Source organism: Haplochromis burtoni, unplaced genomic scaffold, assembly GCF_018398535.1.
Source record: "Haplochromis burtoni strain Fernald_Lab_line unplaced genomic scaffold, NCSU_Asbu1 Contig_321, whole genome shotgun sequence".
NCBI classification, from domain to species: Eukaryota; Metazoa; Chordata; class Actinopteri; order Cichliformes; family Cichlidae; genus Haplochromis; species Haplochromis burtoni.
In genome coordinates, this window is record NW_024582682.1 from 655,563 (window position 1) to 673,103 (window position 17,541).

General features: G+C 49.4%; 1 protein-coding gene across 2 annotated transcripts in view; it reads left to right on the forward strand.

The window, feature by feature from the left end:
* Positions 1 to 17,541, forward strand: part of LOC102314211 (peroxidasin) — a 45,598-nt gene that overhangs the window by 17,188 nt on the left and 10,869 nt on the right. For both annotated transcript variants that reach the window (XM_005942148.2, XM_005942146.2), the window contains 9 exons: positions 9,129 to 9,200; positions 10,365 to 10,436; positions 11,618 to 11,787; positions 13,587 to 13,704; positions 13,792 to 13,961; positions 15,002 to 15,274; positions 15,358 to 15,633; positions 16,713 to 16,825; positions 17,032 to 17,188. In XM_005942148.2, the coding sequence (XP_005942210.1) occupies positions 9,129 to 9,200; positions 10,365 to 10,436; positions 11,618 to 11,787; positions 13,587 to 13,704; positions 13,792 to 13,961; positions 15,002 to 15,274; positions 15,358 to 15,633; positions 16,713 to 16,825; positions 17,032 to 17,188 (1,421 nt within the window). The remainder of the gene's footprint in view (positions 1 to 9,128; positions 9,201 to 10,364; positions 10,437 to 11,617; positions 11,788 to 13,586; positions 13,705 to 13,791; positions 13,962 to 15,001; positions 15,275 to 15,357; positions 15,634 to 16,712; positions 16,826 to 17,031; positions 17,189 to 17,541) is intronic.

The window sequence follows — 17,541 nt, forward strand, 5'->3', positions numbered from 1 at the left end:
AGGAAAAGCTGTGGGAGGGCCGAGCGCTGCAGGCGAGCGTGAGAACAGCGCGCTGCGGTTTCATGGCATCTAACCGATAAACACGCCTGTCTGATAGTGAGCACAGAGTCTCGCATGTGTTTGTGAGCTTGTCTTTTCCACTTACAGTCGCTTCATGGCCTGAAGATGAGAGAAAGTTCCCGGCACCAGCTGGGTGATCCTGTTGTTGTGCAGAAACCTGAGAGAGGCAGAAAAACATCACAGTCGTCAAGCAGGAATCTGTCGTTTCAGTGAGGAAACACTCTGAGGGATCACACAGTCCCAAAATCGATCTGCTCGACTAATAACAGGACATATTTGCCTTTAATAGCATCTTTTGGGATGGGAGAAGAAATATGATCGTTTTCCCAGATGATGACTCGCGCTGGCTAAAACGCAGGCATGAAAACATTTTCCTGTGTACACGAGTCTCGGGCCAAACACATTTTTAATACCACAAAATGACATTAATTTTCCATCCCGCCCTCAGGAACGCCATCCTGCTCTCCATCTCTCTCTCGATGCTTTGACCGCAGAGAAATTTCCCAACCATGACCGGAGTGTGCGCCTGGGAGTTCCACCCTCAGGTGTTTTCCCCGTGCAGCAGGTGTCCTTCCTCTCCTTTACTCAGGAGACTGGGAGGAGTGGAAACCCTGCTGGCTCATAAACAGTGAAAGAGATCAGGACACCTGCTGCCGATCGCTCGTCACGCCTGAAAGTCGGCACACGTCTGTGCGCGCCGCGTTTACACTGCAAGGAGGTGCTTACAGTGTGCACAGCACAGGCAGTGCACTGCTGCAGGATAGTTAAACTGGGATGTATCCCATAATACTGATGGTCAAAACTGGTCAGGCAAAAATAATCACACTTGATTTGTCTCAAAACTGCTGAAGAAATAGTGAAAGCCAAAGTCGAGGTCCTGAAACCGTGTGTGTGGAGGGGGAGGGGCTTAGCACACAGCCCTGCACACCCTGCAGCACACACATGCAGGGAGCGACGGTGCTACCAACCCTGCACGACTTCCTGCAGCCGTTCCTCAGAAACCGTCCTGCAGCCTCTGACATCAGTGAAATGTCTGAGCGCTCTTCCAGTCCACATTCCTTCAGCTGAAGGATGTTCGAGCGCTTCCTGGCATGTACCGTCTGCTTCAAATTCAGATCTGGGCTCCGCGAGCCTCTCCGTTCTTTGTTTCCAAGCCATTCCTTCCATTCCCCGCCAACTACATCATGCTAGTTATTGCTTTCTGGTTTCTATCAACTGTCACAGTAAATCCAGTCGCACCGGTGGCTCTATTATTCCACGGATCTTAAAATTACCGTTCGGAAAAGCTTTTGGTGAACGCTCAGGCAGGATGAACTTACAGTCGCTCCAGCTTTGGTAGATGAGTGAAGGACTCTGGTTCCAAGGACTCGATGTTGTTGAAGTGCAGGTACCTGCAGAAGAGAGCAGAATGTAGATAAAGCAGAGTAAAACTGGATTATGTGATCTTATTGTCCTGATGAGCTTCACCGGCTCTTATCTTAAAGCTACAGGGCCAGATTTACTTCGCGCAGGCTGCAACCATGAAGATGCTACAGAGGGAGAGCAAAGGTTTGGGTTGTAATATGAAGAAGGTCTGATGAGGTCACACAAACACAGGGCAGCGTTAACTCGTCTCTGCCTCTTTGGAAACCGCCGCCTGTTAGGATCATGGAGGCAGCTCTGAGAGAATCAATGATTTTATCATCAGGGCAAACTGATGGAAACTGGTGGGGTCTCTGAGGCTGGGCAGCAGGCAGCCATCCCGCAGGATGTGCAGAAGAAGAACACTGAGCATTACTGTCAGACCCACGTGTGTTAATGACGTTAGAGCGCTACGTGCATGAGCGTGCACGCTGTCATTGTTCTCTCCGTGCTGCATGAGGCCGCAGGGATTTATTAAAGTCAGAGGAAGGAATCTGACTCACAGCCAACTGTGGCCAACAAACAGACTGAAAAATCACAGATTACAGCCAGCGCAGCACGCCGTGACGCTGCGATGGTGCAGCCTGATGGAAACCTTCACGAGGCACCTTTGTGTGGTTTAAATGCTCTAAATCAAGTGGAACAATTAATTAACTGTACCCAGACCTTTGTGTAACAAACGCCACCGACACTCGTTTGTAAATCACAAAAGTACTTTTTAAAGCTGAAGCAGTCTTTAGTAAATCTGGCTCTTTGTCTACAGCAGGGGCCTCGAGGGCCGGGGTCCTGCAGGTTTTAGTTCTCAGCCTGGGTCAGCACACCAGAGTCACATGATCAGTTCATTACCAGCCTCTAGAGATGAGGTTAACTGAGCTGTGTTGGATCGAGGACACGTCTGAAACCTGCAGGACACCCTCGAGGCCTGCAGTTGGACACCCCCTTGTGTTTGTCTGTGTGACTCTCTATCATTGATTCTGAGTGAAAAGCAGGGACGCTGATTGTTTACTGGGGAGCAAACAGAATGAAGCTCATATACAAGATCGGGGTAAACAAATCCAACAGCTGTGAGGTTCAGCCGGGTGAGGGTCAGAGCAGCAGAGCAGACGTCATGTACACCACACCTTTGAGTTTAGAACAGAAACACCTCCAGACGAGCGCACCGATCGTATCGTCACGCTTTCAGAACCATCCCAGTGTGGCTGCTACGGGAACCAAACAAACGCAGACGAGCTGGAAATATTTAACTCGGTGAAACGTTTCCTCGAACGTGTCGCGAAAGCCTGTCAGCTCTGCCGAAGCCTCCAACACTCAGAAAGGGAGGAGCTTACTGTCGCTGTCTGAGGCGCGACTCGTTTCACTTTTATACAAAGAACAAAACGCAGAACCAGGAGAAACTCAGACACAGGTCAGTGCTGAAAGCAGGTTATCACTGCTCATTCAAGCTTTCCTTGTACTGAAGGAAGGAAGCAGCGGGCGTCCGAGGCACCTGATGTCCCAGTGTTGGTTTGTGGATCATCACAATTCATGTTTGTCGAGGTTTCAAGTGCACAGTCACTAGGGCTGCCACAAACGATTATTTTGATAGTCGACTAGTCACCGATTATTTTTGCGATTAGTCGACTAATCAGATCATCATTCATTGGAAGTAAAATGTACAGCTTATTGCACCAGCAGCATCTGCTCTTATATAACTATCATTAGCTTACAGCTTTAAGTGTTTAAGGTCTGTGCTAACTAAAAATAAAGACAAGATGATAGTTTATTAAATTTTAATGAAATTTGCAGATTGTTTCGGTGAAGTTTAATAAACTCCTTGCTATCTAAAATATAACGGGACACCGGAGTATATTCTCGAGCATCTCACACTTCTGATAATCAGTTGTCTGCTTGACGTTTATTCAGCTGTGTAAAAACTATAACTTTAATCTCAGCCAAACCGATTTACTCAGGAACAAATAAAATACTGAACAATAACATTTTTAAGTTATCTAAGTGACTTATATATCATGTTTAACCTGAGTAGTGAAAGACCGCGGGGGGTTCTGAAAGCGATTTGCCGGGAGTCCGGTGTTCTCACGGCTCTAGTGAGCCTAGCCCCCGGCTAGCTATCGAGCTAGTGGGTAACAGACGTCTCCGAAAACGTCGGAGCGCTTTTGAAAATATGTGGTGTCTTGATAAACTGAGCAGATATTTGAGGTTTACACAGCTACATTCTCGCCTGAAAATATGTTAAACGTTTATTTTGTGACCCAGAAAGAATAATAAGAGTAATATTAAAACTAACTAGCTGCCGCCATTGTTGGAAACTAAGCTGGGCTGCGCTATGAATTCTGGGACACAGCTGCTTCTTCTTCTTCGGGGTTTAACGGCAGCTGGCATCCTTGTACATGCAGTGCTGCCATCTTCTGTTTCAGTCCGTTATTACACTCTTAAATCCTGCTACTTATTCCTGCGTCTTTTGTGATCTTACAAAGCTTCAAACGAGCATCGACTATTAAATCTAGTCGTCGACGTAATCGTGACTAGTCGACTAATCGTGGCAGCCCTAACAGTCACACTGCTGTGATGTTATAGTTGTGCAACTGCTTACGTCCACTCAGCAAAAAATTTTAACATATTGGGCGCTCAAGGTCCGAGTCGGGGTCAGGGTTGGAAGTTCGGTGGGTGGGGGGTGATGATGCAAAACTATGACATCACTACAGCGTGATATCCAACATTACGATGACGATCCAGGCACCCTCGCGTACACGGGGACATCAGTAACTCTCCGTCTGAGCACGCTCAGTTACAGCGATGACATAAAACGGTGGAGTTACCGATGATGTTCTGGGCGTTTTAAAATTTCATTTTTCTAGATTTGACTGAAAAACTGTCACCGATACGTGACTCCCATCACGTCTGCCGACGGGCTGATGTCATCGGTGATCAGCTGATAACTCATGAATCCGCGGCTCTCTGGGCTGTGACGCGTTCAGCCCTGAGGTTTCTTCGCTCCGGTGTCGTCACAGGTCCGATTCCCTGACAAACCGCAGGCACGCTGATAAACTCGAACAGCGCGCGCTGTTGGGCCACTCTTCAGCCTTTGGCATGCGTCGCCCGATGATGCAGGACCATTAAAACTCAAAACCCACATATACGTAAACTCAAAACAGATGTTGGAGTGCACTTGGTGAATTGGCCGTTTGTTCTCTGTTGCAGCGAAGAACAGTGAGTCACAGACTCCTCACAGATTACTGAGCCTGAGTTTCTCAGCAGACGCAGCAGAAAGAGCAGCAGAAGCCTAACAGCAGACCATCGGCACATTTACGACCTCGTGTACAGCCACACATACGTCTGTCGGACATGCAGGTTTACGGAGCTCGACGTGTTTCTGACAGGCAGGATTTGCATCACACAGATTAAACACACACGATGCAGATTTCACACAAAGAAACAGCAAATTTACAGCGAATCAGAGCAGGAGCTGTTTCTGCAGCGGGACAGAAGCGAGTCAGGCTGCGGCGTGCAGACACGCTGCTCCACAGCAGCCGTGCTGGACGTCCCAGCAGCGCAGGTGAGTTCATGCTGCAAGCTTTACAGGAGGGAGGGGCGCAACGTCGCCGCCATCCTGACCGCACGGCATGAAGCCAGTGTTTCCCCCACTCATGTCCAGGTTTCACAGTACATGTGGTTGTTAATGCTCAGATCAGCTGATCTGAAGAACGCACACTGAGTCGGGATCTGAGTTTGTGATCCGGCTTCAGTAAACCTAACGACGTTCACCCTCGAGGGCCAACGGAGGAACTGTGACGAGTGCACGTGAAACAGGCGGAGTCCATCCTTTGGTTTGTGTTAGAGGTGGGGGGGGGGGGAAAGGATGGACTCCGCCTGTTTCACGTGCACTCGTCACAGTTCCTCCGTTGGCCCTCGAGGGTGAACGTCGTTAGGTTTACTGAAGCCGGATCACAAACTCAGATCCCGACTCAGTGTGCGTTCTTCAGATCAGCTGATCAGAGCATTAACAACCACATGTACTGTGAAACCTGGACATGAGTGGGGGAAACACTGGCTTCATGCCGTGCGGTCAGGATGGCGGCGACGTTGCGCCCCTCCCTCCTGTAAAGCTTGCAGCATGAACTCACCTGCGCTGCTGGGACGTCCAGCACGGCTGCTGTGGAGCAGCGTGTCTGCACGCCGCAGCCTGACTCGCTTCTGTCCCGCTGCAGAAACAGCTCCTGCTCTGATTCGCTGTAAATTTGCTGTTTCTTTGTGTGAAATCTGCATCGTGTGTGTTTAATCTGTGTGATGCAAATCCTGCCTGTCAGAAACACGTCGAGCTCCGTAAACCTGCATGTCCGACAGACGTATGTGTGGCTGTACACGAGGTCGTAAATGTGCCGATGGTCTGCTGTTAGGCTTCTGCTGCTCTTTCTGCTGCGTCTGCTGAGAAACTCAGGCTCAGTAATCTGTGAGGAGTCTGTGACTCACTGTTCTTCGCTGCAACAGAGAACAAACGGCCAATTCACCAAGTGCACTCCAACATCTGTTTTGAGTTTACGTATATGTGGGTTTTGAGTTTTAATGGTCCTGCATCATCGGGCGACGCATGCCAAAGGCTGAAGAGTGGCCCAACAGCGCGCGCTGTTCGAGTTTATCAGCGTGCCTGCGGTTTGTCAGGGAATCGGACCTGTGACAACACCGGAGCGAAGAAACCTCAGGGCTGAACGCGTCACAGCCCAGAGAGCCGCGGATTCATGAGTTATCAGCTGATCACCGATGACATCAGCCCGTCGGCAGACGTGATGGGAGTCACGTATCGGTGACAGTTTTTCAGTCAAATCTAGAAAAATGAAATTTTAAAACGCCCAGAACATCATCGGTAACTCCACCGTTTTATGTCATCGCTGTAACTGAGCGTGCTCAGACGGAGAGTTACTGATGTCCCCGTGTACGCGAGGGTGCCTGGATCGTCATCGTAATGTTGGATATCACGCTGTAGTGATGTCATAGTTTTGCATCATCACCCCCCACCCACCGAACTTCCAACCCTGACCCCGACTCGGACCTTGAGCGCCCAATATGTTAAAATTTTTTGCTGAGTGGACGTAAGCAGTTGCACAACTATAACATCACAGCAGTGTGACTGTTAGGGCTGCCACGATTAGTCGACTAGTCACGATTACGTCGACGACTAATTTAATAGTCGATGCTCGTTTGAAGCTTTGTAAGATCACAAAAGACGCAGGAATAAGTAGCAGGATTTAAGAGTGTAATAACGGACTGAAACAGAAGATGGCAGCACTGCGTGTACAAGGATGCCAGCTGCCGTTAAACCCCGAAGAAGAAGAAGCAGCTGTGTCCCAGAATTCATAGCGCAGCCCAGCTTAGTTTCCAACAATGGCGGCAGCTAGTTAGTTTTAATATTACTCTTATTATTCTTTCTGGGTCACAAAATAAACGTTTAACATATTTTCAGGCGAGAATGTAGCTGTGTAAACCTCAAATATCTGCTCAGTTTATCAAGACACCACATATTTTCAAAAGCGCTCCGACGTTTTCGGAGACGTCTGTTACCCACTAGCTCGATAGCTAGCCGGGGGCAGGCTCACTAGAGCCGTGAGAACACCGGACTCCCGGCTCCTTCAGAACCCCACCGCGTCTTTCACTACTCAGGTTAAACATATATAAAGTCACTTAGATAACTTAAAATGTTATTGTCAGTATTTTTTTCCTGAGTAAATCGGTTTGGCTGAGATTAAAGTTATAGTTTTTACACAGCTGAATAAACGTCAAGCAGACACTGATTATCAGAAGTGTGAGATGCTCGAGAATATACTCCGGTGTCCGTTATATTTTAGATAGCAAGGAGTTTATTAAACTTCACCGAAACAATCTGCAAATTTCATTAAAATTTAATAAACTATCATCTTGTCTTTATTTTTAGTTAGCACAGACCTTAAACACTTAAAGCTGTAAGCTAATGATAGTTATATAAGAGCAGATGCTGCTGGTGCAATAAGCTGTACATTTTACTTCCAATGAATGATGATCTGATTAGTCGACTAATCGCAAAAATAATCGGTGACTAGTCGACTATCAAAATAATCGTTTGTGGCAGCCCTAGTGACTGTGCACTTGAAACCTCGACAAACATGAATTGTGATGATCCACAAACCAACACTGGGACATCAGGTGCCTCGGACGCCCGCTGCTTCCTTCCTTCAGTACAAGGAAAGCTTGAATGAGCAGTGATAACCTGCTTTCAGCACTGACCTGTGTCTGAGTTTCTCCTGGTTCTGCGTTTTGTTCTTTGTATAAAAGTGAAACGAGTCGCGCCTCAGACAGCGACAGTAAGCTCCTCCCTTTCTGAGTGTTGGAGGCTTCGGCAGAGCTGACAGGCTTTCGCGACACGTTCGAGGAAACGTTTCACCGAGTTAAATATTTCCAGCTCGTCTGCGTTTGTTTGGTTCCCGTAGCAGCCACACTGGGATGGTTCTGAAAGCGTGACGATACGATCGGTGCGCTCGTCTGGAGGTGTTTCTGTTCTAAACTCAAAGGTGTGGTGTACATGACGTCTGCTCTGCTGCTCTGACCCTCACCCGGCTGAACCTCACAGCTGTTGGATTTGTTTACCCCGATCTTGTATATGAGCTTCATTCTGTTTGCTCCCCAGTAAACAATCAGCGTCCCTGCTTTTCACTCAGAATCAATGATAGAGAGTCACACAGACAAACACAAGGGGGTGTCCAACTGCAGGCCTCGAGGGTGTCCTGCAGGTTTCAGACGTGTCCTCGATCCAACACAGCTCAGTTAACCTCATCTCTAGAGGCTGGTAATGAACTGATCATGTGACTCTGGTGTGCTGACCCAGGCTGAGAACTAAAACCTGCAGGACCCCGGCCCTCGAGGCCCCTGCTGTAGACAAAGAGCCAGATTTACTAAAGACTGCTTCAGCTTTAAAAAGTACTTTTGTGATTTACAAACGAGTGTCGGTGGCGTTTGTTACACAAAGGTCTGGGTACAGTTAATTAATTGTTCCACTTGATTTAGAGCATTTAAACCACACAAAGGTGCCTCGTGAAGGTTTCCATCAGGCTGCACCATCACAGCGTCACGGCGTGCTGCGCTGGCTGTAATCTGTGATTTTTCAGTCTGTTTGTTGGCCACAGTTGGCTGTGAGTCAGATTCCTTCCTCTGACTTTAATAAATCCCTGCGGCCTCATGCAGCACGGAGAGAACAATGACAGCGTGCACGCTCATGCACGTAGCGCTCTAACGTCATTAACACACGTGGGTCTGACAGTAATGCTCAGTGTTCTTCTTCTGCACATCCTGCGGGATGGCTGCCTGCTGCCCAGCCTCAGAGACCCCACCAGTTTCCATCAGTTTGCCCTGATGATAAAATCATTGATTCTCTCAGAGCTGCCTCCATGATCCTAACAGGCGGCGGTTTCCAAAGAGGCAGAGACGAGTTAACGCTGCCCTGTGTTTGTGTGACCTCATCAGACCTTCTTCATATTACAACCCAAACCTTTGCTCTCCCTCTGTAGCATCTTCATGGTTGCAGCCTGCGTGAAGTAAATCTGGCCCTGTAGCTTTAAGATAAGAGCCGGTGAAGCTCATCAGGACAATAAGATCACATAATCCAGTTTTACTCTGCTTTATCTACATTCTGCTCTCTTCTGCAGGTACCTGCACTTCAACAACATCGAGTCCTTGGAACCAGAGTCCTTCACTCATCTACCAAAGCTGGAGCGACTGTAAGTTCATCCTGCCTGAGCGTTCACCAAAAGCTTTTCCGAACGGTAATTTTAAGATCCGTGGAATAATAGAGCCACCGGTGCGACTGGATTTACTGTGACAGTTGATAGAAACCAGAAAGCAATAACTAGCATGATGTAGTTGGCGGGGAATGGAAGGAATGGCTTGGAAACAAAGAACGGAGAGGCTCGCGGAGCCCAGATCTGAATTTGAAGCAGACGGTACATGCCAGGAAGCGCTCGAACATCCTTCAGCTGAAGGAATGTGGACTGGAAGAGCGCTCAGACATTTCACTGATGTCAGAGGCTGCAGGACGGTTTCTGAGGAACGGCTGCAGGAAGTCGTGCAGGGTTGGTAGCACCGTCGCTCCCTGCATGTGTGTGCTGCAGGGTGTGCAGGGCTGTGTGCTAAGCCCCTCCCCCTCCACACACACACGGTTTCAGGACCTCAACTTTGGCTTTCACTATTTCTTCAGCAGTTTTGAGACAAATCAAGTGTGATTATTTTTGCCTGACCAGTTTTGACCATCAGTATTATGGGATACATCCCAGTTTAACTATCCTGCAGCAGTGCACTGCCTGTGCTGTGCACACTGTAAGCACCTCCTTGCAGTGTAAACGCGGCGCGCACAGACGTGTGCCGACTTTCAGGCGTGACGAGCGATCGGCAGCAGGTGTCCTGATCTCTTTCACTGTTTATGAGCCAGCAGGGTTTCCACTCCTCCCAGTCTCCTGAGTAAAGGAGAGGAAGGACACCTGCTGCACGGGGAAAACACCTGAGGGTGGAACTCCCAGGCGCACACTCCGGTCATGGTTGGGAAATTTCTCTGCGGTCAAAGCATCGAGAGAGAGATGGAGAGCAGGATGGCGTTCCTGAGGGCGGGATGGAAAATTAATGTCATTTTGTGGTATTAAAAATGTGTTTGGCCCGAGACTCGTGTACACAGGAAAATGTTTTCATGCCTGCGTTTTAGCCAGCGCGAGTCATCATCTGGGAAAACGATCATATTTCTTCTCCCATCCCAAAAGATGCTATTAAAGGCAAATATGTCCTGTTATTAGTCGAGCAGATCGATTTTGGGACTGTGTGATCCCTCAGAGTGTTTCCTCACTGAAACGACAGATTCCTGCTTGACGACTGTGATGTTTTTCTGCCTCTCTCAGGTTTCTGCACAACAACAGGATCACCCAGCTGGTGCCGGGAACTTTCTCTCATCTTCAGGCCATGAAGCGACTGTAAGTGGAAAAGACAAGCTCACAAACACATGCGAGACTCTGTGCTCACTATCAGACAGGCGTGTTTATCGGTTAGATGCCATGAAACCGCAGCGCGCTGTTCTCACGCTCGCCTGCAGCGCTCGGCCCTCCCACAGCTTTTCCTCCCGTTGAGCTGCAGCAGATCTGAGTCCATCTGAGACGTCGCTCATATAAATGACTCCATTTAAGAGAATACGAAGTCTTTAGAGTTTGTGCTTTTCTTTATTTTCTGTCGTGTCTCTCCGGCTCACGAGTAAGTGTTCATAATAAACACGTTTCTGTGAATCCTCCTGAGCCACAGGATCTACATGATGTCATTAGGAACAGACATGCTTACGTGGTCGCACAGCCCCGCCTACCGCTCTGCATATTTTCCTGGGTAATAACGATGTCATCGCAGCATGTTTGTGTGTCTCAGAGGACTCTGATTACCAAACAGAGACTTCCTGTTTGCTTTAGTTACCAAACAGCCTGCAGCTCTTTGATTCCAGAAGTCACGTTGTGCCGCACGCCGTTTACAGCGCTGCCGCCATGTTGCTTTTGTGGAGCCAGAGGTGACCAGATGATGCAAGCAGACATGTATCTGTGTCCAAACAGTGAAACTGGAGCTGCTGTTAGTACAGCAGCGATGTTATTGGTCACATGACATCGTTAAAATGCTCCAACAGCACAGACACTGCTCAGAGGTCCTGTTAGCAAACAGCGAGCTGCTGCCACCTGTGTCACCAACCACCTGTCAGTCAAAGAGGCCACGCCCCCAGTTTGCAAACTTTAAGCCTTATTAAAATTTAAGCAGACTGACTCACTGCTGGAGCCCCTGCTGGATGCTAGAGGTACTGCAGCTGGCTCAGACATGAGCGGAGGAGTTTGGGTCTCAGTAATCATGATGCTGATGTAGAGCAAATAAACATACAGAGCTATGAGCAGGTGGAGGAGGCTCCACAACAATAACCAGGTTTCCTTTATTACTTATAAATGAGCTTCGGTCATTTGTGAAGTTTTAGATTCAAATAAATATTCGAGAGCCTCGTCCCTGAAAAACCTGTGCTCACGTCAGGAAGGTGGCGTGTCCAGTGTGAGGGAGGGTTTACTGCTTATCCAGACTGCGGGCTCCATCTATCCACACATGCCCACTTGTCTCTGTGTTTCTGTGTGTGCAGGCGACTGGATTCCAACTCCTTGAACTGTGACTGCGAGCTGCTTTGGCTGGCCGACCTGCTGAAGCAGTACGCCGAGTCGGGCAACGCTCAGGCTGCTGCCACCTGCGACTACCCGAGCCGCCTGCAGGGCAGATCGGTGGCGACGCTCACCGCTGAGGAGCTCAACTGCGGTACTGAGAACAGTTACAGAATGAGTTATAGAAACAGTCTCCCCCCATCACTGGCTATAAAGTGTAGAAGTTACAGCTGTTTAACAGCAGCTGGATGTGCAGCTTTCATTCCTGGTTTCCTGAACGTCTCCTCTCATCTCTGCTGGCCAAAGGAAGCAGAAAGCTTCAAGACTTTGGAGCCTAACAGGAAGCACGTCGTGAAGTCATGCGTTACACACATCCACTTATTTTTATAGCCAAACTCTGCAAACTCTCAGACAGCCCCCCCAGCCCCCCTCCCTGCAGGTAAGCTGAGACACACACAGGTGTATCCTCTCTTTGTGTCTGCAGCCCCCACTTCCATCCTTCACACACCACAAACAGTCTGAGGGCGAAGGGAGCTCAACGTGTCTGTGGGCCCTGCGTCAGACCACCAGCAGCTGCTGAGATGGGCTGGCTGATAGCTGTGTGTGTGTGTGTGCGTGCGTGTGTGTGTGTGCGCGTGTGTGCGTGTGTGCTGTGTGTGTGTGTGTGTGTGTGTGTGGTGTGTGGGGGGGGGTGTGTGTGTGTTTGTGTGAGGATGGAGGCCCACAGGAGGCCTTTGTCCTCATTGTGAGACACTTTAGTTTGAGAAGTGTTTAGTCTGGTGTGAAACCGTCATGTTAGTATTTTGCTTGTTTTTCTCATCAGTCGACACAAAAATTCATATTTTATTTAAAGTTGTTTCATCAGTTAACAAGTGAACTCTGTAAAGTTTCATTTCTGTGCAGCTGAGTGCCGTAAAACAAAAGAGAAGAAGAAAATCTGTTGAGCTCTGTCACAGAGAGGCTGCTTCAGCTCAGGTTGAACTGCTTTTCCTCGCTCGTCTGTGTCCTGATGTTCACCCGGTTTTATGAGCAGCTGTAAATCCCGCCGTCTCAGTTCTGCGTTTCCTGCGGCCATGGCTGCACGCTGAGCTGGCTGGCAGCTGCTTGTGTCTCCGCCACATTTAAACCTCAGCAGCTAATTCGATGGCCCCCAAACGTGCCCGGGCCTGCTCGGCGTGGCCCTGTCTGGAATGTCTGCCTGAAAACGCGGTGGAAGCCTTTCCACGCCCTCCTCCCCCCCTGCACGGTGGGTGGAGGAGCTGTCAAAACAAAGCAGTGGCTGGAGGTGAAGTGCCATCTCCTCACACAAGCTGTTTCTGGTGGGGACACTCGCCTCCTGTTGGTGGAGATAAACAGGAGGGCGGTGTGAAGTGTGTGGAGGAGGGTTTCCAAAATAGTCTCCTTTATGACTTAAATAATGACCAAAATTGACGAAATGAATCCCCAAAACCAGCATATCTGTAACCATGAGGGTCGCCCCCTGGTGGTCTGTAAATAAAGTGCAGCTTTAAGGAACCTGGCTTCACTTTTCAGATCTGGACGTTCATATATCATCCCGCTTGTGTTTGGGAGCTTTGTGTCTGTTTGTGCTTCAAACTCAGCACAAAGTCTCCTACCAACCAAAAAACAGGAAAAAATGAGGCCCTAATATTGAACCCTGGGGGACTCCTCCACTGGTCTCCATGTGCAGCTGCTGAACGAGTCATTCTCCGCTCTGTGGGTCAGAATGACGATGATCTTTGAACAAAAAGCCTCATGAAGTTTGCATCGTCCCTGTCCGACCTCCCTCTGGATCTGGATTTTAGCCCTGATATTATTGAGCAGGTTCAAAAAGACGAGACAGACTCAGCAGAAGCTCGATTCAGTAGTCTAAGAAATACATATGAAGAGACGTGTGATGCTGTGTGCTTGCTTATACATTACATCGGTTTTCTGTCTGATCTTCTCCTGCAGAGGTTCCCAGAATCACGTCGGAGCCTCACGATGTGGACGTGACGTCGGGAAACACCGTCTACTTCACCTGTAGAGCCGAAGGCAACCCTAAACCACAGATTATCTGGCTCAGGAACAAGTAAGGCTAACGGGTGGGTGGGTTAACATCAAAACGCATCACACGCATTTACGAGCTCTGGTTTTTATCGGTGCGTCTTCCTCGTAGCAATGCGCTAAACATGCGCGACGACAGCCGTCTGAACCTGCTGGAGGACGGGACGCTGATGATCCAGAACACCAGGGAGACGGATCAGGGAGTGTACCAGTGCATGGCCAAAAATGTGGCCGGAGAGGTCAAAACGTCCGAGGTCACGCTGCGATACTTTGGAGCTCCGTGTAAGTGTGCGCTCCCGAGCCCGTTCACTGTGACAGCCATAAAATACACGATATCCCACTGAGACGTTTAAAGACGGTGTTTGCACCAAGAGTTCCGAGGTCAGCAGGTCAGGTGTTACAGAGACATTCACAGCTACAAACTCAGCCACACATACAGTCTGATTTCATTAAGTTTCATTACTTATTACTAGTTACTTCCTGTCAACGCTCCAGACTAATTAAAGTTACTGTGGTTACCTGTTTGCGTATCATCTTCACACTGATGTCAGTGAAATGTAGGTGCCATGTTTTTTATGCACTCTATGCAGCTAAAGCTGTGGATGCAATGCATTATGGGATGCAGTCCTGTTTGCCTTTTTTCATTTCTGTTTATTCTTTCATGCATTTTATGGTCATGATTGATGTTGAGGCTGGTTTCTAAACGCTTTATGAAACATCAGTGAGTTTCACATCTGGTTACCAGAAGAATCAAAGATATCGTTTCACTTTTATCCCAGAACCAGTGTGAAAAACTTCAGTGCACTTCTGTATATGTGAGAGGCTTTTATTGTGAAAAGAAGCAAAAGGAAGAAGCCGTGTGTAGAATAACCAGGTTTCCTGTATGGATGTGGCAGCAACAGCAAGTCTGGAGTTCATGGCTGACTTATTTAACCTGCATCAGATTATTTGTCATGTTTCCATGACAACTGAAACTACAGCTAGCTAAACTGGTATTAAAGTTGCAAAGCTTTGGGAAAAGGCTGAAACCACATGAATGAGCTAAAATCTGAGCTGAAGGTCAAGGCCAGCCTCTGGGAGCAGATGTTGTGCATTTCCTGTCTCTGTGTGGCTGTAAACCTCAGGTCCCCGGCTGTGTACACACTGCTCTGACTCCACTGTAATCACTGCCAAATAAGGACAGGGCACAACTGCGTGCCGTGACAAACGGAGATGGTTTCAGAGTGGCATCATCGATCCCAGCACGAGCTGCTGCTTCACATCTTCAGATCTTTATTTTAGAAAAAGTGAGGTCACCACCGTTCCCATGTCTGCTCCTCCAGCACGGCCCAGTTTTGTGATCCAGCCCCAGAACACGGAGGTCCTGGTGGGGGAGAGCGTGACCCTGGAGTGCAGCGCCACGGGCCAGCCGCAGCCTCGGGTGTCCTGGACGAAGGGTGACCGGACGCCCCTGCCCAACGACGCCCGCATCACCATCACCCCCTCCGGAGGGCTCTACATCCAGAACGTGGAGCAGGCTGATGGAGGACAGTACACGTGCTTCGCCTCCAATAATGTTGATACCATACACGCTACGGCGCACATCATCGTACAAGGTAAATCAGAAGATCGATGAAAGGTGTGGGTGCTGTGTGCCTTTGTTGACCAATTAAAACATCATTTCCTGCTCTGCCTGTAGCGATCCCTCAGTTCACCGTCACGCCGCAGGACCAGCTAGCCCTGGAAGGCCACACGGTGGATTTCCCCTGCGAGGCGACCGGCTATCCTCAGCCGGTGATCGCCTGGACTCGAGGGGGCAGCCCGTTACCCTCGGACCGCCGTCACGTGACCCTGCCCTCCGGCACGCTGCGCATCACTCGGGTGGCAGCCCACGATGAGGGCCAGTACGAGTGCCAGGCGGTCAGCCCCGTGGGCACCACGCGCACCGCCGTGCAGCTCAGCATCCAGCAGAGAGGTGAGGAGGGGGGCGGAGCTTTAGGCTCTAAGAGCAGGTGGTGCATAGATGAAATATGGCTGCCAATCACAGGCTGTTTGTTTGTGTAGGTGGAGGGGAGGGTGGGAGTGGGAGTGGTGTGCAGCGTTTAAGTCACAGCTCATTGGAAGGTGTGTGTGTGTGTGTGTGTGTGCGTGTTCTGCAATGACAGGCCTGGCGTGGCACAGGAAAACACGGCAGCCTGTAATCCTGAGGTGACGCCATGTTTTTCCATGTTGTAATGCCTGTTAACACGCTGCAAAGTACCAGTTGCGTAATGGTTGCACACTGGAGCACTGTGTGAGCCCACAGCTGTTTCATGGAGAAGCCGACGTAGCGAGCGCGAAGTGACACGAGCGCGAATCATGAAAGCAACGGGAAAGTCCAAGTTTATCCCGTAGGATCAAGCCGTGTACAGTTTTTAAACACGTTTTAAAACACATTCGTGTTTTATTAGAATTAAGAATATCTGTTTGCAAAAATATATATTATAAATATAAAACATGAATATTGGAAAAGACCTGCAGTACTGTCAACGACCACCGGGGGAATGCCTGCAGAGGTGACCTGTAAAAATTAGACAACCTCAAATTCAGCCGTTAGCAGCACGCCGGCGAGTGTGGGTCGGGTGAACACGCACAGAGAGAGTTCTTCATCCTCAGGCACAAAGACTTTCAGGTGTTTAGATGTCGATGAGTCTTTGTGTTTGTGCTGCTCGCTCTGCACAGGAACCGCAGGGGGCGGGGTCAAGACTCTGACAGTGACGCAAGGGTTCAATCAGAAATCTGTTTGTATTTATGTAATATGACTGTCTGTGTGTGTGTGTGTGTGTGTGTGTGTGTGTGTGTGTGTTCTGTCTTGCTCTGAGCTTCACATTAAGCTGATTGATGCTCCTGTGTGTGAGCAGAGGGAAGCAGCAGCTCTGGTGAAGCACAAACACTGCGACAGTAAAATGTTTGATGTCGGCTGTGATAGATTACAAAATGCACTTCACATGTGGACCCTTTGCTGCCCGCTCATTAACTTGTGTGTGTGTGTGTGTGTGTGTGTTACTCATTCAGTGACGCCTGTTTTCACGAATGCCCCGAGGGACCTGACGGTGGAGTCCGGGCAGGACGTGCAGATTCCCTGCAGCGCTCAGGGCCAGCCGCAGCCGGTCCTCACCTGGAACAAGGTGAGTGGGTAAAGAGGCGACCTCAGTGCAGGTGCAGAGGTCAGGAGGTCAGGTCAATCAGACCGAGAGGGTCCTAACGCTCAAACCAGACGCCGAGAGCTTTTGTAAAACTCAGACATCTGTGTCCTTACACATGCATGCACCGAGGGCTTAGTTCAGGCACCAGCTCTCAGCACCGTGACCTCTGACCTCTGTCTGTCTCTCAGGATGGTGTTCAGGTGACAGAAAGTGGAAAGTTCCACATCAGCCCCGATGGTTACCTGGAAGTGAAGGACGTGGGCACGGCTGATGCTGGACGCTACGAGTGTGTCGCACGCAACCCCATCGGCTACCAGGTGGCTAGCATGGTGCTAACTGTGACAGGTAAGCAGTGATATCAGAGCGCCGCCGGGACCAAAGGTCTGTGGCGCTGCTCGGTGTGTGTGATCTGCTGCTCGGCCGATGTAGCCGCGCTGTCGGGTCTCGGAGTGTGTTGCTGTTTCCTGCTGAGACTCTTGGAGGTCAGCGCTCTGCAACCGAACCTTAAACTGCATCAGCTGCTGGATGTTTTCAGTGGCACACGAAGACAAAGGAGCGCCAGAAATCACTCAGGAGGGAAGAGCTCACAGGATTTCAGTGAAATAAAGAACACCGGTGAACTGGAGCTGTTTACGGCCGTTACTTAAATGTATGAAAGATGAACACGACTTCCTGTTGGGTTTAGACCGCCGTCTGCC